Below are 25,457 nucleotides of genomic sequence, written 5' to 3' on the forward strand. Positions count from 1 at the left end.
CGACTTTACAACCACAATTGACCCCAAAGTTTCTGTGGTTAAGTGAGACAGTTAACTGAATTTTGTCCCATTTTACAACCTTTCTTGCCACCGTTGTTAAGCGAATCACTACAGTTGCTAAGTTAGTAACGTGGTTGTTAAGTGAATCTGGCTTCCCAACTGACTGCTTTTCAGAAGGTTGCAAAAGGTGAACCCACGACCTCGGGACACTGCAACCATCACAAATATGAGTCAGTTGTCAAGCCTCTGAATTTTGATCGCGTGACCCTGGGGATGCCACTGCAGTCACAAGTGTAAAAACGGTTAGAAGACACTTTTTTCTGTGCTGTTGGAACTTCAAAGGTCACTAAACAAACTGTTGTAAGTCAAGGACTGCCTGTCTATACCTCATGGATAGAATACTTTTTGTTTGGGGATAGGGTTATAATTGATGGCAACACTATTAGAATGGGACCTATCTTTAAGAAAGTAGTAATACTCAGTGTCTACAATGCTGGCTTATTAGTCCAGATCTTGTTTGAATTACGAATTAACATTGTTCAGCCTTTCTAAGAACTGATCTGTTTTCTTTAAGGCTTGTAATAACTGGGATGTGGCTAAGATAGAGCAGAGTTCAATAGAGTCCACATCGGAATTGGAGAAACCAACAAAGCCATCTGAAAATAATGAGGTGTCTCGTAAGTACCAAAGCAGAAGCCAAATACTTAGTTTCTCTTTCCGTATTAAATATCTCCACTGGATGGAATGAACTTTGATTGCTATTAAGCTTGATGATCAGCAGACAATCCACGTCATGCAGACTGTATGTAATCCGTTCAGTGATGCATGCAGTAGCTTTGTTTCCACAAATTGAGCATTTTTCAGTTAAACAGCATTATCTACTTGAAAAGTTTAGCAATTCTGTATTCCAACAGGATAAATGTATGATATATGAAATAACGTGTCTATTAACTAATAGTTGGCTGTATTCATACACCTGGCTGAGATAATAGCTTGTTTTAATTATAGATTGTTGAGAAAGCAGGATGAAGATAAGCTCTGTAGATAAGCAAAGTTGTAATGGCATGTGAGCTATTTTCTGTTAATTATTTTCCTTTATTAGCTGCCTAGGAGCATTAGAACTAGGAATATGCTAGAAACTCTTAGCCCAGTATCTCCATTTTTATGTTACAGTAAGCCATAGTTACAGTCAGTGGAGTAACAGTACAGAGTAACAACAAGGCATAGATTCAAATTGGTATTCGCTGAATCAGTCATTTGCTGTAAGTGCCTCTCTGATAAAGTCCTTCAGTTTATTCCAGTAGCTTCTTCATGGAAATGTGGCATTTGGGGCATGTGCAGTGCTTCTAGAATATCACAGTTTGGCGATTTTTTCCCCCCCACTCTGTAGAGGCTGACCAAGGTCCATCTACTGAGTCGTTGAGCACCTCTCCCAAAGGTTCTCTTGGTAAGTATAGACATCTCCTCTGTTCTCCCCAATGCACAAGTGTTCCCAGCGACCATCTGTTTCTCTTCAGGTGGTTTGCACCGACCATCGATTTATTTCAGATGCTACACTGGGTTGAGAAGATGAGTACTTCTCACTTTGAACTGTTTATTGCAATATATTATAATAGGAATTGAGTAACAAAGATTTTATCTTTTTGGAAACTCTAGAATCGTTAGAAGAAGCATTAAAATGTCAATGGGTCTAATCCCTTGCTGCCCAGAGGTGGCTAGAATTATCTCTTAACAGGAAGCCGTCCAGCTTCTGTTTTTAAATGTTTTAATTCTGAAGAGTTGATAGCAGCTGGAGTCAGTTTGATACGTTACCTATCAGAAGGATTTTCCCAGAATTTGTTGAAATCCCTGTGATTCTGTAGCCTCAGCTAATATTTCTCAGAAGGATTGAGGGAGTAGCAAGCTGATTGCGGCCCTGGCTTGTTCTTCAAGAGTCACATCCAACTAATCCAGACTGTGGCCTGATTCTAATGTCATGATCTTATATATTATTAATACCTCACAACTTTCCATAACATCCATGCTCTTTTCATTTAGGAATATGAGAGGTGCCCTGAATCCTAATAGGAAGAAAAACCTTTAAACACACTATCTTGATTTAAATATCATTTTACATGTGAGTACATGTGATATATTTTGTATATTTCTTAATCAACTAATATATGAAATATATCGTATATACTCACATATAAATCATCCCTCAAATTTTAACCAAACTACCGTAAGAAATGTGTCACCAGCAGATAAGGTGACCTGCATTTTTTTTGGTATTTTGGTTGAAATTTCAAGGGTCTGCTTATACGTGAGTATATATGAAAAATAGATATTTTAGAAAAATACAGGGTTTTTATTAAAAAAGTATCATCATAAACATTCATGGATAAGCATGTCAGCAAAAAAAAAAGCCAAATCCATATTTTGGGGATGCATTTTGACGAGTAATATTCTTAGCTTCTCTCTGAGTCTGTTCAGTATTTCCGAGATTTGCCAGATGAGACATCTTGTCTGAACTAGGTTTGTAGACCGCAGTGCAGTCTTGTGTGGGATATCTTGCTGAAGGTCAGACTTGTACGCTCCACCTTCATCTGAACAGCATCTTTTTAGAATCACATACGTGCGTGTTTCTTTCTCCTTCAGACGCATCCATGTGTCTGTCTCCACAAGGGGCAACTCCGGCCAGAGGTAACTGGCTCTGTATGGACTTTTTGCCTTCCATTTCTGTGGTTCTGCTTCCAGCTCTTTTAAGTTTTATCTGTCTTGCATCTTTAAGGTCTGAACACAGCGTGGAAGGAATTGCTCTTACTGAGCAGTCAGATTTAGATTACGTTTTGCTTCTGGAATTTTGGCAACTAGTCAAATGGATGCAGGTGGCACAACTTGGACAGTTACACTCTACTTGCTTTGCTTGTGTGGGGAACGACCGAGCGACCTGCAACCTATGCCTCATTTAAATTTACAGCAATGCTTTGTTTCTACTGGGCTCTTCCCACGGACACTTCTGAGCTCGCTGCCTACCAAGTCGCCACACCTTAGTGTCGTAATTCTACCATTTTTCTTACCTGGAAGGGGAGGCCCAAGTGGCTACTACTTTGAAATTGCATGTCATGGCTGGTCACATTGACGCTGAATCTGTGCTGCTGCTGGATCTGAAGAGTACATTAACAGTGTTCATAGGACACTTGGCCACGGCAGTCTTTTAACCATCAAGGTTTTGAAGTACTGTGATGAGTATTAGTCTTCACGGGGAGCTTGAGCCCACCTTTCATTGGTTGTCTTTATTGCAGAAATAAAGCCTTCCCTTATTGGAAAGAAGAAGGCAGGAGCAGCGAAAAAAGGGGTAAGTCCGAGACGTTGCCTTCGCCTTTCTGTGGCATGCGCCTGCTCGCTTTTCCTGGCAAAGCTGTGCCCCGTCTGAGTGACCCTTTGCAAACTTTCTCCTGGGGCTGCTGCCTGTTTTTTTATGCAAGCTAATGAAGATTTGCCTCTTCCTCCTTTTTCATTTTCTCTGCTCTTGGTGGACATCATCACCCAGTTCTCTGGAAACCTTTCTGCATACTCATAGTTTGAAATGGTCCTCCTAATGCCACGGGTTTAGCTCTTGTGACCCTGTATTTATTTTTAGTGTGGGTTAACGGTCACGGGCAGAGGGTTTCCTCACCTCAGAAATTAATACATTTACGTTTTTGGGAAAAGATAATAGACACTCCTCCAAACCCCTGCCCCCCCCCCCGCCCTCCACTTTTGGTTCCTACAGCAAAGCTTGCAAAATTGAGGACATTGTTTTATAGCTTTGTTTTCTGTAATAAAGTTACTCTGAAATGGCCTGATATTCAGACGTCTCCGTTTCTGTTGTGCCTTTGCCTAGGTTGCTGTAATACCTGTAAAATTCCTCTGATGTTTCGGGCTCAGTGACTTTCACGTTTTCTTTGCTTTTCCTGGCAATTTTTTTTATTTTGCTTCTTTTACTTCAGCTGGGAGCCAAAAAAGGTCTTGGAGCTCAAAAAGTGAGCAGTCAGAGTTTTACGGAAGTCGAACGGCAAGCCCAGATGGCGGAAAAGCTGAAAGAGCAACAAGCAGCTGAGTACAGGAAGCAAGCAGAGGAGTCGATGTGAGTGGCTTTTATATGTAGCATCATATATATATATATGGCCTAGAGCAGGGGTCAGCAACCTTGGCTCTTTTATGACTCATGGACTTCAACTCCCAGAATTCCTGAGCCAGCATAGCTGGCTCAGGAATTCTGGGAGTTGAAGTCCACGAGTCATAAAAGAGCCGAGGTTGCCGACCCCTGGCCTAGAGGGTAAAACAACTGCCTAATGTGCAATCAGCCCAGGTTCGAATCTCAGAAGGGTGTGGCTGACTGATGAGAACAAATAAGTTTGAAATAGCTATATCAGTCTCCCTTTAATTCTTTGTTAGCAATCCAAAAAATTTATGTGTGTGTGTGTCTATGTATGTATGCATGTATGCACACACACACATTTTGGACTCGTATGGTTTGGTGATGCTTGTGGTATCTTTCTCACAGAGTGGCCTCAATGAGATTGGCCTATCAAGAGCTCCAAATTGATCGGAAGAAGGAGGAGAAGAAACTTCAAAACCTAGAAGGGAAGAAGCGTGAGCAGGCTGAAAGACTAGGCATGGGCTTGGTATCCAGAAGGTAAATTTACTTTATTGGAGAATATAAAGGCTGGCTTGCCACTTGTGTCATGCCTGGCATGAAGCAGTTAGTAGGACCAAAGGCTATGCCGCCACCATTTCTCAACAAATCACAAGACTTCTGGGACACTGTCCTTTGCATAGATGGGACCAAAGTGGAGATGTCTGGCCATAATGCACAGTGCCACATTTGGTGCAAACCAGACACAGCATATCAGCACAAACAACTCATACCAACCATCAAGCACGGTTGTGGAGGGGTGATGATTTGGGTTTGTTTTACAGCCACAGGACCTGGGCATCTTGCAGTCATTTAGTCAGTCATGAACCTCTCCATATACCAAAGTATTCTAGAGTCACATGTGAAGCCATCTGTCCAATAGCTAAAGCTTGAGTGACATTGGGTCATACAACAGGACAATGATCCCATGAATACCAGCAAATCTACGACAGAGTGGCTGAAAAAAGAAAAGAATCAAGGTGTTGAAATGGCCTAGTCAAAGTCCAGACCTCAACCCAATTGAAATGCTGTGGCAGGACCTCAAGAGAGCTGTGCATAAACAAATGTCCACAAATGTCAAATGAAGCAAAGCAGTGTTGTAAAGAAGAGGGCCAGAATTCTCCCACAATGATGTGAGAGACTGATAAAGTCATATAGAAAATGATTACTTCAGGTTATTGCTGCTAAATGTGGTTCTACAAGCTGTTGAATCATAAGGGGTATTTAGTTTTTCACATACGGTTTCTCCATTTTACCTTTCTTTTTGTAAAATGAATGATGACATGGTGTAATGTGTCACGTTGTTAATCTGAAGTTGTATTTACCTACTTTTAAGAACCGCTAAGGACCAAGTGATTTTTACTATGTACTGATACACAAAAACCTCAGAACTCAAAAAGGGTGTACTTTTTCACATGACTACTTACATACATATTTATATTGGAACTGTGGACCAGATGATTTTGAATGGTGGGCTACCTCCAGCTCATGGGCCTTAAGATGTCAATCCCTTTTAGAGTATCAGCAAGAAAACAAGTTGAAAAGAACTCTGTTGCTATTGTATAGTTGGATTTTCATAGTCTTTGTCACAATCTTATCAAAAGCTGTTCAGCAAACTTAGCTGTCCTAAACTAAGCAGGCCTGTACATTTATGGATTACTAATTGGTGGAAAACAAATAGTGTAGGAATGGATGGGCCATTTCCTCAAACAGACGGAAGTAAGAACTAGAGTCCCTCAAAGTTCACCGTTGAGACCGCTATGTTCTAATTTGTACATAGACAAATTGTCTTAGAACTAAGTAGTGAACCAGCCAAAATTATGAATGCTGTTAAAACTATATAGGGTGGGAAAACCAAAAGGATCATGAAAATATCCAGAAGGCTCTCTTTAAACTAAATGAACTATCATCCAACCGGCAAAAGCAGTTCGTTTTAAGTAAGTGGGAAGTGATGTATGCCAGGGTAATTCTAGTGTTGAAGAAATATTTGGAAGTATGGAGTTCTGCCAGACCTTTTAACTTTGCATTGTTTCTTCTAGTTCCATTTCGCATTCTGTCCTGTCTGAGATGCAAGTAATAGAACAAGAGACACCGGCGAGTGTAAAGTCCTCTCGGTCTCAGCTGGGCCTCTTTGAAGATACAGGAAGCTTCACATCTGGACCACCCAAGTACGACCAAGCTTTGCTGAGTTTTTAGTTCTGTTAGTATTTCTCTATCTGGCCTGCATAGATTCCTTTCTCTCATTTGTTCCTAGGTACAAAGATAATCCATTCTCACTAGGAGATGGTTTTGGTTCACAATGGGAAACAGAAATGCCCTCCTGGGGACTTGACAAAAGAGAAGAGGAGATAGACATCACAGTCTCGAGCATCCGACCCATTGGTGACAGGTAAAGTAAGGGGAATACAGTCCTTTGCTCTCGTGCAGAGTTGTGTGAATGGGACAGTAGGGGGGGGGGAGATCTGCTTGAAGTTTATAGTCAGTGAAAGATTTCAGTGCTTTTCCCCCCCTACTCAGAGCGACCAACAGAAGAGAAACGGATAGCAAGGTATCAGTAGTAGAGTCTAACGAAGCGCGACAGAAGTTTGCAGGTGCCAAAGCCATCTCATCTGACATGTTCTTTGGACGAGAAGTTGATGCTGAGGTAGGTTTTCTATGATTTCTCTGCCCACAGAGGCCTGTTTCTGACCATTGTAAATAGCAATGTCCCTGATCGATACCCTGTTTCCCCGAAAATAAGACCCAACCGGAAAATAAGTCCTAGCTTGGTTTTTTTGGGGACACTCATAATATAAGCCCCACCCCAAAAATAAGCCCCAGTTAAGTTTGTCAGCCAGACAGAAGCAATTAGTACCATATTTTCCTGAATATAAGCCCTAACCTGAAAGTAAGCCCTAATAAGTGTTTTGGAGAAAAAATTAATATAAGCCCCGGTCGTCTTTTTGGGGAAACACGGGTATTAGCTTTTCCCCCTTTATTTTTTAAAAAATATTTTTATTTCCATTATTTGTAAAAGTCTGTTTATTTCCACTAGTATGAGGCCAGATCCCGACTCCAGCAGCTCTCAGGAAGCAATGCCATTAGTTCTGTTGATCTTTTCGGAGAATCTGAAACAGCAAATTTGGGTATGTTCATCAAAAACAAAATATTCTTTTGGAACTGTACTGTGATAGTTCATGACTCACGCCATGGCTTTGCTGCCATTAGTTCCATACTGAGGACAGTTTGGTGTACAGCAGCGAGTAGAGTAACACTTGTAAAAATGAGTGAGTTCAAGCAGTTAAGTTCTCTCTCATAAGAGGAGCTTCTTTATTTTCCGAAGATCTCTTATCGGCCCTCATATTTATATATTTTTTTCTTTTTCCCTGCAGGTGGTGTATCCATTGGAAATGTACTACCTGCGGCTGACATTGCTCAGTTCAAGCAGGGAGTAAAGAGTGTTGCTGGCAAGATGGCTGTCCTGGCCAATGGTGTGATGAACTCACTGCAGGTGAGAAGCAAAAGGGAAGTTATTTACCATACTTATATATTATCTTGATCGAGATGATGTACGTTGTCTTCATTCTTTTTTTGTTACAGCAATAGCAAGCTGTAAGCTGGGTTGAAAGAGAATCATTGGCCCCTAATCACCCAATGAGTTTCTGTGGTGGTGGATGAATTAGAATCCGAGTGTCCTCAGGACTAGTCCAGTGTCTAACCACTGCACCACACGGGCTTCCCAATCATCTATTTACTATTAAATTTTACAAGAGCTTTTAAATGGGTGATTAAATGTGCTTACATGAACAACATACGTGATAGCTGAAGAAACATATGATAGTGTAGACTATGTCATATTTTGAGTGTGTGTTGTGGGTGCCATCGGGGATATGAAACAATGGGTGAAACTGCTATTCCTATCACCTCTGCCTCCTTAAGAGTTCTCTCTCTCTGTCTAGGTGGTGGTGTTTTGTTTTCTGGGCAGTTGAGCGTGCTTCCAAATAAGACCTTGAGTTGCCATTATTCACCAGTAGTGTAGGATCCAAAACGTTACCGAAAATAGCGATAATGCCCGAGGCTGGCCATTTGCATTTCAACATGCTTTTTTCCTATATATATTTTTAAACAGAAGAACTTGAAAGAAGGTTTTAAAATCTGGATCCTGGAGCCTAGAGCACATCTTGATGCTTATTTAATTCTGCCAAATGGGCTATAAAGGCACTAATTAAAGTACCTCCAAGACAACTAGTTGATTAGTCCACTTTAAGAAATATTGTATTTTTCATGGTCAATTTGAACTTGCAAATTTTATAGAGCTACATGGATCCAGTTGGATAATTTCACTATATGCAAATAAGGTGATCTTAAAATGTTGATTTTGAGTAGAAATATTGATAATACAGCAAGATATATCTCCTAACTAATACTGTACTTATGGGATTTGCAGCCCTAACTGAACTGTATTTATATAGTATGCAGTTAAAATCTTTAAAGAGACTTCTGAACTCTCCAAAGGGAGTAATCATATGAAAACAAACCCAGACATAGCACAGGCATCAGGACAAGACCCAATAAGAGCACTTAACATCTTCTGTATTGTTGACAGTACAATATTGTTTTGCTGAGGTTCATGGTGAGATATAAAATGGTAGGAAATTTAAGGATAAAAATAGCGAAGAAACTAAACTGAAGGATCTTCCCAAAACAAAATGTATTGCTAGTGCATAAGTCAGTGATGGTGAACCTTTTAGAGACTGAGTGCCCAAACCACGACCCCAAACCCACTTATTTATTGCAAAGTGCCCAGGGCGCATCAGCATTATGGTGCCCTCGGGGGTGGGGGCAGGGAGGTGCTTCTGAGTGCCGCCTCTGGCACGCAAAAACCAGGCATGCAAAAATGGGCCACCGTGCTGCAGGGTGCTGATACAAGGTGCTGCACCACGCAAGAACAGGGCAGGGCTAGTGAGTATCATGCAGGCACTAGCCCTGCCCCATGCATGCACGCATGTAAAATGCTTCCCCCTCCCTTTTCTTCCAGTCCAACAATCAACAGCGGTTGGTGACCTCTGCTCTACCACCACTACTTGAGTTTGCTAGTTGGCCGCTTCGCCTCCTTTGTGCTGTGTGGGGCTCCTGCTCTGGGTGGCGGCGACAGCCTGATGGACCTGCTGCTGCCAGCAGTGGTGCGCATGCCAACAGAGAGGGTTCTGGGTGCCGCCTCTGGCACACGTGCCATAGGTTCGCCACCACTGGCATAAGTTGTTCTGGAGTTTTGATTAGACTCAACGTGCAAGTTTGGTGGATACATTTTCTTGAACAATAAGGTTCACATTTCTCATATACTTAATAATGTGGCAAGGGAAAAGAACCACCTTGTGCTATCTTGAATAGTGACCCAGATTCCATTCTGGTTCAGACTTACTTTAGGCTTGGTGTGCAAGTCTTGAATTCAAGCCTGCACTCCATCTCTTTTTATATTTGTGTTAATTATGTAAACATGCACGTTCAAAGAATTGTCCAATAATGAAGCTAAAACAAATTCCTATGCTGATCTTTTTCGGACATTTTGGGAGGATTGCATAGAATTTGCCAATAATATCTTTTTGTGGACCACCTCACCGTTCAGATCTTAATAGGATCACCTTTGTTTTTGGTATGACTGGCTCATAAGTAATAACTTTTGTTTATCAGCTTTGGACTAGTTTTCCTAGCTAAATGCCTAGAAATCTTCAAGCATGTTTATAGGTAATCTGTTAAGTGATTTTTCTCCCCTCTTTGTCTCTTTTCCCTCCTACCCTTAGGACCGCTATGGTTCATATTGATGATTTAGAAGACTTTACCTCTTGGCCATCAGGGCAACACCACTTGAACTTGGAAACTCGGAAACACCACATGGGAACCCTACAGGATAACTTCTAAGCTGAGCATAGCTGGGGTCTGCTTGAGAATAGAGGAAATGGATATGCTTGTCCTGTACTCAAAAGTTCTCTGGACATTGTTTTGTATTAGAAAACATATTTTGTCAAAACCCAGCCTTCAGCACTGAAGTACGGGCCATTCCAGAGAACACCCCTCTGCTGCTATGGATTGAGATAGGGTGCAGATGTCATTGTGGTGCTGCTCTTTATATTTCTCTTTCTCTCCCTGACTGCTATTGGTGGACTTAGTATTGTGGAAGCAGGAAAGTAGTGTGTAATATTTTTCATGCTCCTGCATGAATTCAGAGGCAAATTCCAGTACTCGTTGCATTGATGGAGACTCTATAACCTATGCTCCAGATTAGAGTGAAATTCCTTCCTCTGTCCATAGTAATCTTACTGCCTTAAGGAACCCAGTGTGATGCACCGTTTTAGAATAATGGCTGAAAAGCACAAAGGTACAGCACGCAGTGAAAGGTCAGCACTCTTGGTCTTAGTTGAGATTCTTTTATTTTTCAAATATGACCGATGATAAAATTTATGCAGGAGATAGGAGATCTTCAGTGGTAAGCAAGGAAGGGTTATCAAACCTTTCCTATAATCAGCTGTCCATAGGGTGCTGTCTTTTATTTCAGATGTTAAAAGAAATGAGTGTGGACTATGTTCACTCCCATTCGCTGTGTCCCACTTTCATTGCACAACCATCGCAACTACTGCTTTCCTTCTGAATCACAATAATGGACTTAACTGAACACCATAGCTCTCTTGCAGATTATATGGAAACAAAATCAGTTTCAAGGAAGCTTCTTCCACCTATCCAGGCATTACTGTTGTCCCTTTGCTTTCTGGGATTGTTCTCATAAATTGCAATAGCTTTATTGATCGAAGAGGAACTGGGGTGGATAAGTGCTCCTTCCTGACCTACATTGCTAATCTCATGCCTGAGATGATTTTGCTTCAGAGCACCCATTGCATCTGCATGCTGAATCCCATGTTTCAGTGATATTTTTCCACTGGAGTATTCTCATTTCAGCAGAGTGGGAGAAGTAGTTCCTTGTGAAATGGTGCTTACTGTTGTAACCATTTTGCATTCAAATTGCATGATTGTTGCTGCTGCTGCTGCTGCTGCACAGTGGGTTTATCTGGAAACTGCCACCAAATACAGTGTGTCCCCCTAAGAAGACGAGCCTGTTGTTTAATAGGAAGAGTAATCGCCAGGAATACATTGAAATGATGTCTTTTGAGTTTCAGTGAGGCACACTTGCTAGAGGCAGCTAAGGTTACCAATGTCCTTTGAGGTTACCCACTTTCACGTTAGTGTAACTCATTAGTGCAATTAATCTGCTTACTCCTTGTGCACTTCCTATGAAAATAAATGCCTGCATGGACTGACCAGAAATATCTCCCTTTGCTTGCTTCTCCTTTGTATTCAGAGGGTTCTGAAAATACCCTCTCCGGTTTCGAGTGTTGCAGGTTTAAGACTGCTTGCTCAGCAAGATGTTTGCAGAGCTTCCTATCAGACCATTGCCTTTTTTTACCCAAGAGATTGGAAGAGGTTTCCCTGCTTGGGCCATCTCTGTACTTGAAAGTCATCATAATATTCCTGAGTGATATGCGGCCAAAGTTATGGCACTGCTTTATGGGGTTTTCATGGTGGGCTATGGATTCCTCCTCCTCTCCGATAAATCAGATTGGATTCCTGTGTTCTCAATTCCTTGTGGCCCCAAATAATAATGCAAAATACGTTGTTAGAAATCACTCCCTCCATATTTGCTATACTAAGCTCTAAGAATGAAAATTAGATTAAAAGAAGAAGGATGTGCAAATTAAATGGTCTAGTGTGAAAGTAAAGTTAGTTTGTCATGTATTTTAGTTTTTTTTTTAAAAAAACCCTCAAAGTATTCTGTATATTATGACTTATTTTTTGACTGCAAGGAATATTGCCTTGTAGTTTCAGCTGTGTAACATTCATATTTCACTTGCCCAGGAGTGAAAGAAAAATCTTTGTCATGATTCTTTAGTACTACTTTTTACTTCCTTTCAAAAAACATCTGAATAGCAAATGATGCAGTTGCTACTTTTTACAATATAACTTACGATGCAGGAAATCTCAGTTAATCCACCTCCTAGTGCAACATTCTTTATTGTCTATACATAGTTCATAGGTCACATCCTGAACCCACAGTCAAAAAAAAATTACCCATTCATCAAAGCTATACATTTCTGATCTGGATTTTTCATAAACTATGTTAATACTGAGCAATATGATAAAGGGTTCATATGTAGAGAGAAGGTAAAATCTTGCGTGTACAACAGAGATCAAAGGATTGTGATGCAAACGCCACACTGAGAATTAAATTTCTTAACACAAACAAATGCTCTCGTAGTTCAGTCAATTTGACATGTTTGCCACAAGAGAGCAGTATGATCCTACAACTGCAGTAGGTTGCCATCTCCTTTCCCCTAAATCCCACACTTTTCATTATAAGGACCTGTGAAATATCGTGTACTCCTTTATCAGTTCTCTGAGGAATCTGTCTCTTCCGTGGAGCCATCACTTTCAGTATCCACTTTCCGACGGTGGTGTAGCGGCCTCCAAAGGGAACAGATGCGTGGTGAAGCACGTGAAGGCGTGTTTGTTGCATCCCCACTTGCACTAGAATTGGATACTGAAAGGCCTGAAATTGACGCAATCCTGAAAAAAGGAAGAAAAAAAATCTGCTGTTACTTTATTTCTGTTCACATTTGTCACCATAAAAGTTTGTGAAAGTATACTGGGGAATATGTAACAGTATCTATTGATCAACAATTTGGTAAAAAGCAGAGGAATGCAGCTTTCGGTCACCTTTTACAATTGGAGATTAAACTCCTTTGCTTAGAATCTCAGAAAATTGCTCCTATAGAAATAGTGAGCTGTTTGAAATTTTCTTTTGCACGAACCAATATTTGGTAAAGAAGGCTTGCTCCTTTCTTGATATTCCTATCAATGCACAATGCTTCTTTTTTAATAATGATTTTTTATTAAAATTTACAGATACATAGATTAAAAAACTAATACAAGCTAAAGCAATTACAAAAATAGTATAGAGAAAAAAAACATATTAAAGAAAAATATATAAAGAATTATACCTATATACAAAATTTTAAAGCGTCATTCAATCCTAATCAACAAAGACTCCATTTCCCGGAAATAACATTTTAACTTTAAATACATCCAACTTTATATTCCTTTATTTTGCTTTTAATATAGTAACTTACAACTTTCTCTGAAAATGCAACCAAAGATCTCTTCTTCCTATATCTCATCTTTTGCTTATAAACAGATCTTTAAAACCTTGTCCTTCCGTTCTGGTCAACAAAAATCCATTAACAGTTACCACAAACTATACCAAAATATATCTATTTTGATCAAATAAACCAACTTTATATTCCCTCCTTTTGCTTTTAACAGTACTGATGTCTGATCCCTTTAAATAATGTCCTAGTGCTTGATTTTTTTCCCTCTTTCTCTTCTCAGAAATTCCTTCAAAACTTTAATGCATCTCTTTTATAAATGCAAAATAACAGTTATCCAATTCAAAAGTTATGAGAAAATTATGTTAGCCAATATATAAGTTGTTATAAGACAATTACCCAATTCAATATAGGAATGAATATTAAGAACTATTAGAGCAGCAAAATTCATTACACTGGGTAAGTCTCCTTCAATCCTCAGCAAAACTTGCAAGTTTAAGAAGTTAAAAATGTTTTAGAATAAACAGCAAAAGGGTAATTAGAATGTTGATTTTTGGAAATGTGACAAGACTTTAAAAGTTGGACATTAAAGGAAACCAGAAAGAACTAAAGATCAACATCATAGAAGAAACTAATACAGAATGGAACAAAATAATCTTAATTTTTTGGGGGAAAATCAAGAATAGTTGGGAACAATGAACTCAGAAGTTACTCTCAAGATTGTCTGCTATCGTAAAAGTGGATTTAAAAGATTATGAACAAGGAGTAGGTTTTACTGAACAAGACAGAATGAGGCTGATTGGAAATGACAGGTTATAAGAATGATAAGGAAGATGTTACCTGTATTTATAAATAAAAGCAGCTGATGTCTTAATAATTAAAAGGGATGTACAAATTACAGAAAAGCTTTCCTTTGCTTCTTGAATTAATTTCAACTCGAATCTACCATGTTTTAGAGTGAAAGGAAAAATTACCATTGCTTTTACACTGAAAGAACTCTCATGTGACACCTAAAAGGAAAAATAATGGTGCCCTAACCACTTAGTTGTTGTCCATTTTAAAAGTACTTACAGTTTCTCTAATTCCTGATCCATAACTGGGTCAAGGAGCAACTCTGCTTTCTCAGGGAGAGCTCCTGAAAATGAATAAAGAAAGCAAGAATATTTATATACCGTAATATTATGGAATCTGAAGTGAATCCACCCATGAAAACGGAAATATAGAAAGAGGAACATCTGCTCAACAATTCAGTGGTGGAATTCATGCTGCAGACTGCTCTGTGTGGCTTGTTAGCCTTCTTCAAAAAGCAACTGAATTTGCAGATACTCATCCTGTCAACTGCCTGATCACCCTTTTCACAATTGCTGCAATTGGAGGATCTTGCACTCCTACAAGAAATATTTTTGTAGCAGCACAGCATCCTGTTAGCTCGGTGTGAGGATGACCTATTCAAACTGATGTCCTTCAGTCGTGTTACCCAAACACTGTACTGCACATGAACTTCCATAAAACATAAAAGAATGAACAATCTAGGAATGTATTAATTTGATTTTTATATCTCTGTCTATAGTAGCTCCCCATCTCTACAAGAATGCCCTACTTACTTGTAAGTCTTTTAACAGTCAGCAGTGTCGCTCCTCTCACTACATATATCTGAAGATGATGAGAAGATTTTCAGCTGCCCTGATACACTATTGCAAAGAAGTGGCGCACTGGGGTTACCTGACAAATGCACTTAGGTTTACCTTCCTTCTGTACAACAAATACTCTCTTTTTTTAACAGTGTGGTCCACAGGATCTAACTAGTCTGTTGGCAAGAACAGAATTCTCTTCCTGCCTTAGATGTGGAAGTCTACAGAGATGAGTCTGCACACATAGCTCTTGGCACAACCTGGCATCTCCAGCATGTGGGATGCTACCAAGCTGTGTACAGCTCCCAGGGCAGCAGATCCTCACAGAGAACTCTTGCGTAACTCTTCACCTTGCAGCAGTCATCCACGGGAGAAACAGGGAGGAAACCAGTGGTGGGATTCAAATATGTGAACAACCGGTTCTCTGCGTGGATGCCGCTTCCGGAAGTCCATTCTGCACCCGGGCAACAAAAAATTAGCTACCGGTTCTGCCAAAGTGGTGCGAACTGGCTGAATCCCACCACTGGATGAAACCTCTTAATGAGGAAAATGTTCCTTCATAAAGAAAGCTGCAAGTGAGGACGGAAGGAGCAATCTCGGCTTTCTGTTTCTTCCGTCCTGCCTGGCATCCCAAAAAGGAAGACGCTCTTATATCCCTGACGCTGTAATACAGAAGGCTAAATGAGCAGAAAGGGCTGCCGCCAGCCTTCTGCAGCCACCATTTCCTGAACGTGAAGCTTGCTCTTGAATCTTGTAAGATCTCAAGGGTGCTCCAATCTCCCGGGAGAATTGGCAAACAGTATGCAGTGGATTGGCGAATCAATATTGACACAGGAGTGAGGGAAGCTAGGCTTGCCGTCTGCTTGACAAATTCATCCCTTGGCTTCTAATCTCTCTTCCCTTTCAAGATCCTGGTGAGATTGGAGGCACGGTGGGGGCCCCTGCCTGAAAGCGCCTTCTTCCTCTGAAGCTCTCGTCTGGAACTGCCCTTGCTGCAGGGCTTTGGAGAGCCTGTGATCCCTTGCAGACCAAAGCCTACGCAAATCATCCTCCCCTGTGCAGGGAAGATGAAAAGGCAGGAGGAGAAAAATCCTGCTTTCCTTGCCAAGATGCCTGCACCTGTTACACTTACGGCTGCCCCCTCGAGAGGCCTCAGCAGGAGCCTGGCTGGAAGCCAGAACAGGCCTTTCTTAATGGGAGGAAAAACCCATGCACAATGGCGGCAGTAGGCAGGGCTCTCTCGGCCCATCTGTTTGCTTTGCACCTTACTGGAAGTGGATTTTGTACAGGCAGGAAAAAAAAAATCCCGATCCGGTGCAATCTAAGCATCATCTTTGCTTGGGAATGCATTACTAGCTAAGCCTGTTGGCAGAAGGGGTTGAGGACTTGCATGCATGTTCCTTTTGATATATAATCTCGACGCTTTGGAGCTTTGGATAAACGGCAGCTCCAGTTGTTGGCAGGGATTGGGACGCTGGGAGACATAGCCTTGAGCAGGGGTCGGCAACCTTGGCTCTTTTATGACTCGTGGACTTCAACTCCCAGAATTCCTGAGCCAGCTATGCTGGCTCAGGAATTCTGGGAGTTGAAGTCCACGAGTCATAAAAGAGCCGAGGTTGCCGACCCCTGGCCTTGAGCAAAGAAAATGCAGAGGGATCAAGAGCAGCTCGGATGGCTGCTAGCAGGGCCAAGGAAGCCTGCTCCTGTATTCAGAACCCCAGAGAACCATCAAACAGGCCCAGTGCCGATCTCCAACATGGAGGCCAAATAGATTCTGCTATGGAAAAAGGCACCCCCTTTTTCAAAGCCTGATTTTAAGGTTCCAGGACAAATAACAATTCTGAAAGGGGGGGGGGGAATGTGCATTGCTTCTGTCCTGAAATCATGGTATTTCTATTGAAACAAGGCCTTGGCTTCTTCAAAAGAAAACGAAGAATTAAGAAAAATCAGGATCTTGTTCATTTGTATGAATTAAGCGCTCTCTCTCTCTCTCTATCTATCTCTCTCTCTCTCTCTCCTCATATTTCTATAGTTATTGAGGAGTAAAAAGTTTGCAAGAGAAGGCAGTCCTCTTGTAAAGATATTACTCTGGATTCTGAAACAGGATGAAATCAGGATCTGGGGCAAAGAACAGAATGGTTGTTGCCCATCTCTTTCTTCGCTGCTGGGGATACATGGGAATTAAGGCACTTTTTTGGTTTGTTATGTGACTTGTGTTGTGTAGCCGGTTCTTGCAGGCATTGAGCGAGACGGAAGGTTCAAAACAGCAACATGCTTTATTGAAGGTCAGAACAGAACAGAAGCAACAAGGGAGCTGCTGTGCAGCTATTTATACGGTTGGCTGATAGGCGGCGACCAATAGGTTTGAAGCAGAGGTTTCCAGTCCAAAGACCTACTTAGCCGGCTGGAGACAACCAGTCTGGGCCGGCTAGCAACTTAGCAATTGAAAGCAAGCAATTAGCAAGCAGTGCAACCTGAGCAAACACTTACAACATATACAAAAGGCCAATACTCATAGAATTGTTTTGCTTTAAACATAAATTTTTCTGGTATATACCTATTAGCCCTGAGGACTCTGTAACCTTGACAAAGGAATTTAGGCCACCAAATCCCTAAACATTATTCGTGGAAAATACAGAACTTTTCATTACCAAGAGCTTTGTTGATCCCGTGATGTTTTGCAAGAGCCATCAGAAATCCATAGAAAGTTACTCTCTGTACATTGCTCAGAATTTCCTTGAGAACAGTGGCTGGGGGACAGCTAGGCAAACAAAAGGAACACAAGAAAAACACTTTATATGTCAGGGTCTGTGAATTACCTAGCTTTATACTTAAGACTGATCAAACTGAATGGATTGAATCATCTACATCATGAATCCATCTTCCTACAATTTGAGACATGTATTTTTCTGCAACAAAAGAGACAATGGGCTAGTAGTTCCATGAGCACTCATGATTCTTTTTAACTTGAGAGAATCATGGGAGGAGAAGGTCTCGGTGAAAAGCATTTCCCAATTATTTTGAACAACAGCTTTCTCCTTCACATTGAAGGAAATCTAGTTGGCCAGGCAGCAATTAAAGCAGGATTGGGGAAACTATGGTACGGTTGCCCAACCCATTCTATGAGGATTCAAGAAAAGTTCTCCCGTTTCCCAGAGCCCCCCTCTTTACCATTAAAGATTGCTTTGTAATTTCCTCATAGGTCATTCCACACAAGTTTTCTCCAATGGGCGAACTTATGTGTTAAACAAACTTTCAGAATCACCCTGTGCTTTTCTCATGTTTTTCCCTCGGTGAAAAGGCATGGAAAATGGTGGAACTTTAGTGGAAAGTATGCTCCATTCATTTGTAAATGTGAAAAGAGCATCACTTCCAAAAAATAGTTGGTGAGTGGATAAAGAAGCCCGTTGTCCACTGGGCAACAGGCTCCCCCCCCCTTCCATTTTTGTTTCAGCAGAGTAACCTTCCCCCAAGACAAAGTCAATAGAACGATTGCTCGATTGCCCTGCATATAGGAGAAAATGCGACCTCTTTCTTACTGTATTCTCTATAAATGTATGTTTCTGTGTTCTCTTTTCTCTGTGACTTCTCCCAGTGTGTGCATGTACTGCTTTTCTTTCTGTATGTTTTTTCTATGTGCACATGTGTGACAAAATAATTATTGCCAAGTTTTGTCCCAGTTTAATGCTGAATGTTTGGAAGTCTTGAATCAAACTGAATGCCACAAGCAAGCTGTTTAATTGTTTGCTGTGACAGAGATTCCACCTACAAATGAAAAGCCCAACGCTTTACGAGGAGAGTTTTTTTAGCTACCCTTTTAAAATCACATGCTTTCTTCTATGGGTGACAACTTTAGGTTGTCATTAGAGCACAGTTAGGTCTGACATGATGAGGAACACTATCCCATGAAATCTTGCCCTTTTATCTTCTTCACAAATTATATTATTTTCTTGTTTATTTCAACTGCTGCTGAACTCTGTTCACTCTAATCCATTTATTTCTTTCAGTCAGTATAGTTTTCCCCCCCAATTGTAAATGAAAGTTTCCTTTCCATGCGCTTTTCTCAGGGGATCCTATAAATTAAATCAATGAATCTGACAGACCTCCAAAAATCTGGAAGTCAAAATATGTTCACTAACTGATATAAAATGGGGCAGAACTGGTGACAGCTGAAAATCGGTTGCATAATAATACATACAAAGTCAAAACTTAATCTGTATCAATAAATGACATTCGTTAGTTTCCGGACGAAGAGGAACAGCACAAGGTTGAAGAAACAAGGCCACACGTACAAGACCTTTTTGATATGAACTGTTTGCACCAAAATGTCACTAAGCCCCTTCCTTATCCTGAAACCAATGAAATAGATACAACTTGTTCTAACCAGCTGGCCTTACCTGTATTTGGATTTGTCACATAATGATTCAAGGCACTGGTAAAATGCAGATGCCTCCACACCATCGACCAGACTGCACTCACTGAGAGCTTGACGCGAACGATGCTGCCCAGAAGACGACGTAGGCACAATTACCGTATTTGGATTTTTACCTGTCAAGAGCTCTTGATAGATGGCAGCCACATTTTCAATAAACTCTGTTCAAATACAAAGGTATGTTGTAAAAATCACTTATCAACGTACTATAAGACTATGTGCTATATAAAAGACGGCATTAACTGTGTAGCTAATTAATTCTATTCTATTCTAGTTATATATTGTACTTTGAGAATGTTTTACTGTTTCCAGCGCTCATATGAATATGCACTGACCAATATAAATATGCAACTTACTTGCTAATTTAGTTGCTATATGACATGAAAATCATGCAAAGGCTATCGAAGCTATCTCAAAGGGCCTTTTCGGTAGCCTATAGATCAGTCATGGCGAACCTTTTAGAGATTGAGAGCCCAAACTGCAACCTAAAACCCACTCCTTTATTGACAGGTGGGCATGGCCGACTGGGTGGGGCTCCGTGGCCAGTTCACCTTGATGTAGGACAGCCAGCAGGCTGTGGCTGCTGACGGACACCGTCAGCCCCCATGTGCTCGCTGGCCTCTGTGTGCAGAGGCCGATGGTGTCAGGCAGCAGATCTGGAAGTGAAGCTATGCCGCCCATCCTTGCGCTGATGGGGACAGCGGTACCGGTGGGGGAAGGCGGGTTCTGGCATGCGCCCACCCTTTGCCGCTGCCACCCCACATTGTCCCGCATGCACCTCCGGGATGTGTATGTGGGACGATGTGGGGTGGCAGCAGGGAGGGATGGGCGTGAACTATAGGTCACCTTTCTCTGCCGCTGCCCCCACCTGCATGAGTATGGGTGGCACAGCTTCACTTCCAGATCTGCTGCCAGCCCGGCCTGGCAATGCAGGGATCACTGCCGTCGCCTCCTGCCCAGCCCTGCGCGTTGCCCAGGTGCCACTGTCCCATGAGGCTGGGCAGCCGGTGTGCAAGATCCGCTGCCTTGTCAGACTACTGAGGTGGGAATAGCTGCAGCCAGCGAGCAGCCGAGAAAGCTCCAGACATCCGGCCGCCCCTCCTCTGCCCCCTGCTTCTCTGTGTGGTTGGCCCGTCAAGGGGCTCAGAGCAGCAGGAGGAGCAGCAGCTGCCGCCCCGTCAGAGCCACCATGTAGACAGGACCCACATCAGGTGAGAGCTCTTTTTCGGCCATCCTGGGGCTGTCCCTGCCGATGCTGATGGAGATGCACCATGGAAGGGAGATGCTGGCTCTGATTTCCCCTGATTGCCATCCCCAGCCCCCTGCCTGGTGCCCCTTCTATGCAATTCTACGTGACGGCAGTGTGGCTGAGAGGCTTGGTCAGTGGGGGGGCGGTGGCTTTCCTCCACGGAGGCATCTCGGCCCTCCCACTTCCCCACCAGACCCCCTCACCTTCGCCCAGCCAGGACCTGTTAACTCCCCACCCTCCTGCACTCACCCCAGTTTGAGACCCCTGCAGCCCCCCCACCGTGTCCTTTCCCCCCCCAGCTGGGACCTCCAGCAATTCTGCAACGGGGAGCTCCTGCCCCCACCCCAGCTGACCCCCACCCAAGCAGCCCAGCCCGACCAAGACAGAGGGAAGGCGAGGCAGAGAACCGGTTGTTAAATGATTTGAAACCCACCACTGGTCACTTCCAAAGGCTGCTCACTCATTCTCCCACCAAAACCTGCTCCTTTTATAGGTTTCCTTCACCCCGCCCAGCTCTCACAGCTGTTCCTGGATTCCGCATGCGTGGAGAGGGAGAGGGGAGCAGCCCGGCCCTGCATCCCTCTGTCTGTGGCAATGACACAAGTGCCAACAGAGACAGCTCTGCGTGCCACCTGTGGCACACGTGCCATAGGTTCACCACCATGGCTATATATTCTATTCTTTGGACTAGGGTTTCAATTATGTAGAAGTTTTATTGTGTGAAGAAGAATAAAAGTCAAGGCCACCCAAATGTATGTATATATGTACACACACACACACAGACACACACACAGACACAAACAAGCACTATCTATATATACATACAAGTAAGCAGCCCAGTGTGTTTCAATGCAACTTCAAATAACATACAGTTTGGTGGTCAAAAGAGATATGAGCAAAGAAACTGGCTGAAAACATTCTCCCTCAGGCTGAAAAATTTTACTGTTATTTACTCCCAGAGTCTACATATAAACAAGGTTTGTTAACCATCCTGATCAGCTATGCAAAGATGCAGATTCCACTTTGAGTGTTTTGCATGTATGCATATTGGTGGGTGACCTGAAAAAACTGTTCAGTTTGGATAACAACAGAAATGGTTTCCAAGGGTACTAGTGTGCAAAACCTGGCAGGCATGCTTGGAACCTGCAAAAGTGTATCTATGAAACAGATAGGTGACATTTTAATGTGAATTTGAAAGTTTGATAATCTCCAAGGATGAAGCATATTATAAATTATTGCTTCTCATTTTCCTTTCTCTCTCCTTTGAACTCCAGAATAGCATAATCTCCCTCACACAGATGACATGATTGCAGAGAGAAAGATGGCTTGAGGAAAGGGTTTATTAATAGCCGTGCAATTGAACCTTGTTTTGAGAGCGAAATAACAGATTTATCAACATTTTTCACCTTGTCTTCAGTTTACATACATACATTACTCCAATCTAGACCATCCTAATGTTACCTGTGTAGAATTACCATCCTGGAATTCATGCAAACATCGGCCATCTCAGTGATTGTTCAGTGGGCCTGGGGCTTACAGGGATTAACACTGCATAGGAAAGGCCAGGTAAATTTGCTTAATCATATCATGATCAGGAGCAGTGGCTGTCCTTCATTACTGATCTCAGTATAAAGTCTGACATAATTTACAAAGTCTGTAAACAGTCTTAGAGAGCTTGTTCTCTGACTTGCTATTAAAAGCATTCAGGTTAGTAATACCAGCAGAGCCTTTTCAATTACCATTCCACTCTCATAATGTTTTCACTTAAAGTAATTCTGTTGGGTAGATATTCACACATAGGGGTTTGTTTGTTTTTTGGTCTTTAGTATATGTATTTATGTTGTTATGTGTTATTTTTAAAGGTATTTTTTGTTGCAACTGCTTACTAAGAAAGACTTGCTCTCAAAGGCATGGTGGGAATATATGAATTAAAGATACTCATAAGCACGACCTGATCCAGCGTGAAAAATGTGTGAAATAATCCTCTTGCTCAGATATACAGAACAAAGCTTGACATACAGATTTCTGACAGCACAGTTTTTATTACAGAGCAAAACTGTCTGGACAAGGTTGTTCCCAGTACTATGCTATCTGATCTGTCCAATTACATTAATCACAAATGTAATAAAGTGGGATAGACTTGCCTGAGTAGTAAAACTGGATCTGGAAGGCAAACAGGAAGTCTGAAAAAGACATCAAACAGTCCACAGCATCATCCATTAAAACAATCCTGGAATCAAGAAGGAGAGAGCTCAGCAACAGCCAATGTGATGTACAGCAGAGATACAGGGCATTGGAAGTGAAGCAGAAATGGTCAAAACTGATAAAAGGAGTCACATTTGGTACGGCATTTCTCCAAATCAGTCCCAGAATTTGTTGTATTCCAAGCCCATCAAGTTTCTTCTTAAATGCTTTAAGACAATCAAAGGGAAAACCAGAAAACTTTCAAATGATATTTTGTTGTTGTTGTTATTATTATTATAATTAATTAATTAATTAATTAATTAATTAATTCGGTTTATATACCGCCCTACTCCCAAAGGACTCAGGGCGGTTTACAAGGCAAAATTTAAAAACAATACAATATAAAATTAAAATAAAATTAAATTAAGTCTAGCCCCAGAAAAATTAAAATCACAATTTAAAAACATTAAAACCCCTCAGTCCAGACCAGATAGCTCAAAGAGCCAGGTTTTTAGGTCCTGGCGAAATGAACGAAGGTCGGGGGCAGTCCGGAGTTCCGTTGGCAGTTGATTCCATAGGGCAGGCGCACCCACAGAGAATGCCCTCCCCCTGAGGATCGCCCGTCGGCAGTCCTTGACTGGCAGTACCCTGAGGAGGCCCTCCCTGTGGGAGCACACGGGACGATGGGAAATTGATTATGGCATTGCTGTTAGTATTCTTTTATTATTCAAAAAAAAAAATACCACTAAAAGCTAATGGAAGCAGTTTGTTTGTTTGTTTGTTCATCCAACTAGCATTTTGGAATGGCATTCTGCAATAGCAATTCCCCTGCCCCAACAGTCTGGTTCCCATATTCTCTACCCTTAGCAAGTTCTAAGCCATCTTCAAAGACAGTTCTTCATATGGTGCATTGCAACAGTCCACTTGGTCTGGCATATTAATGACATCTCATCCTAAACTAACAGATGACTTCTACCAGTAGTTTTATATGTATGTTAAACAACACAAGGGAATCCTACAGCGTCCCACAGTGGACAGCCACGAGCTTGCCCACTCACCCTCCATAACGATCAGCTGGAAGCATCCACAAGTAGGAATGGAACCGTTGCAAGACTGTGCATTGTACTCTCAGATATTCAGGTGGCCCAGAAAGACGCCATGATTAATAGCATTAAAAACTGCCAAGGTGACTTATAGAACAAGGAGGGTACACTCCCCTCATCCATGTCCAAATGCAGTAGAGTGATCACTGCCATTTCTGCCTTCTTGATTCTTGAAGTCTAACCCCCCCCCCACAAGTCTTCTCTCTGGCCCAGAAAAATCCTAGGCTACACCCAACATTGTGTGAAAAAGTCCACTTACATTATTTTTCCCTTCTCCTCCTTTCTGTTACAGCTCAAGATTTGCTCCCCAAACCTGCCCTGTATGACCCCAAAATTCTGCAGATATTTACCATGCAATAAATAAATAAATAACTCTGCAGCTACTCATCAATTTTCTCCAACACACTTCATATATGCATTCCTAAAATGAAAGTCATTCAAAAAAAGCAATCTAAAGTTTTGAAAACTAGATTTTCAAGAAGACTAGAGTTATCCTTATGAGCAGAGAGTAACAATCTGTACTTCCTACTGCTTGTGTGTTGTTGTTGTTGTTGTTAGTTGCGAAGTCGTGTCCGACCCATCGCGACCCTATGGACAATGTTCCTCCAGGCCTTCCTGTCCTCTACCATCTTCTGGAGTCCATTTAAGCTCACACCTACTGCTTCAGTGACTCCATCCAGCCACCTCATTCTCTGTCGTCCCCTTCTTCTATTGCCCTCGATCTTTCCCAGCATTAGGCTCTTCTCCAGTGAGTCCTTCCTCCTCATTAGGTGGCCAAAGTATTTGAGTTTTAGCTTCAGGATCTGGCCATCTAAAGAGCAGTCAGGGTTGATCTCCTCTAGGACTGACCGGTTTGATCGCCTTGCAGTCCAAGGGACTCGCAGGAGTCTTCTCCAGCACCAAAGTTCAAAGGCCTCAATTCTTTTGCGCTCAGCCTTTCTTATGGTCCAACTTTCACTGCCATACATTGCAACTGGGAAGACCATAGCCTTGACTATACACACTTTTGTTGACAGGGTGATGTCTCTGCTTTTTAGTGTGCTGTCTAGATTTGCCATGGCTTTCCTCCCGAGGAGCAAGCGTCTTTTAATTTCTTGACTACAGTCCCCATCAATAAATTCATTCAAAAGTGAACTAAATTCTGAAGAGTCAGATGAGAAAATCCTTGTTTCTTGCTTTTGGAAAAGAAGCAATAGTCTAATATAAGGGGTAAAACTAAAATAAGATTACAACCACAAATATCTCCTCTGTGCTGTTTTAATCTTGGATGAACTCAGTTAATGCTAATTGGCAGAGCAAAACTTTACTGTCTTAATTTATATCCTATTCCAACAGTATTAAATCTACAAAACCTTATAAAAGCATTGGGATACTCTTACAAAAACTTCACAGAACAGTTGGATGATAAAGCATCAATTATGGGGAGGAAGAAATTACTATGCCATTAATTTGCCAGCATTGTTTGGATAGGTCAAAGGAAGCATACAGAATATGTCAATGCCACAGGAAAAAAAGGCATTACTTACAGTACATACCTTAGATAATTAACTATTTGGGATGTCCAATTG

At 41.7% G+C, this 25,457-nt stretch overlaps 2 protein-coding genes across 2 annotated transcripts in view; one reads left to right on the forward strand and one right to left on the reverse strand.

Moving 5' to 3' along the window:
- ARFGAP2 (ARF GTPase activating protein 2) overlaps positions 1-12,069 on the forward strand; it is a 17,650-nt gene extending 5,581 nt beyond the window's left edge. Inside the window, exons 6-16 of the mRNA XM_083348790.1 lie at positions 575-677; positions 1,391-1,447; positions 3,285-3,337; positions 3,972-4,108; positions 4,529-4,660; positions 6,199-6,327; positions 6,414-6,548; positions 6,677-6,803; positions 7,194-7,284; positions 7,531-7,649; positions 9,940-12,069. Of these exons, the coding sequence (XP_083204916.1) occupies positions 575-677; positions 1,391-1,447; positions 3,285-3,337; positions 3,972-4,108; positions 4,529-4,660; positions 6,199-6,327; positions 6,414-6,548; positions 6,677-6,803; positions 7,194-7,284; positions 7,531-7,649; positions 9,940-9,960 (1,104 nt within the window). The 3' untranslated portion in view covers positions 9,961-12,069. The remainder of the gene's footprint in view (positions 1-574; positions 678-1,390; positions 1,448-3,284; positions 3,338-3,971; positions 4,109-4,528; positions 4,661-6,198; positions 6,328-6,413; positions 6,549-6,676; positions 6,804-7,193; positions 7,285-7,530; positions 7,650-9,939) is intronic.
- Positions 12,070-12,294: 225 nt separating this feature from the next.
- Positions 12,295-25,457, reverse strand: part of CSTPP1 (centriolar satellite-associated tubulin polyglutamylase complex regulator 1) — a 163,190-nt gene continuing 150,027 nt past the window's right edge. The window contains exons 5-9 of the mRNA XM_083348805.1: positions 22,747-22,832; positions 19,319-19,514; positions 17,573-17,682; positions 14,362-14,425; positions 12,295-12,751 (exon numbers count right to left, since the gene is read on the reverse strand). Of these exons, the coding sequence (XP_083204931.1) occupies positions 12,574-12,751; positions 14,362-14,425; positions 17,573-17,682; positions 19,319-19,514; positions 22,747-22,832 (634 nt within the window). The 3' untranslated portion in view covers positions 12,295-12,573. The remainder of the gene's footprint in view (positions 12,752-14,361; positions 14,426-17,572; positions 17,683-19,318; positions 19,515-22,746; positions 22,833-25,457) is intronic.

This window comes from Vipera ursinii (assembly GCF_947247035.1).
Source record: "Vipera ursinii genome assembly, chromosome: 1".
Taxonomy (NCBI): Eukaryota; Metazoa; Chordata; class Lepidosauria; order Squamata; family Viperidae; genus Vipera; species Vipera ursinii.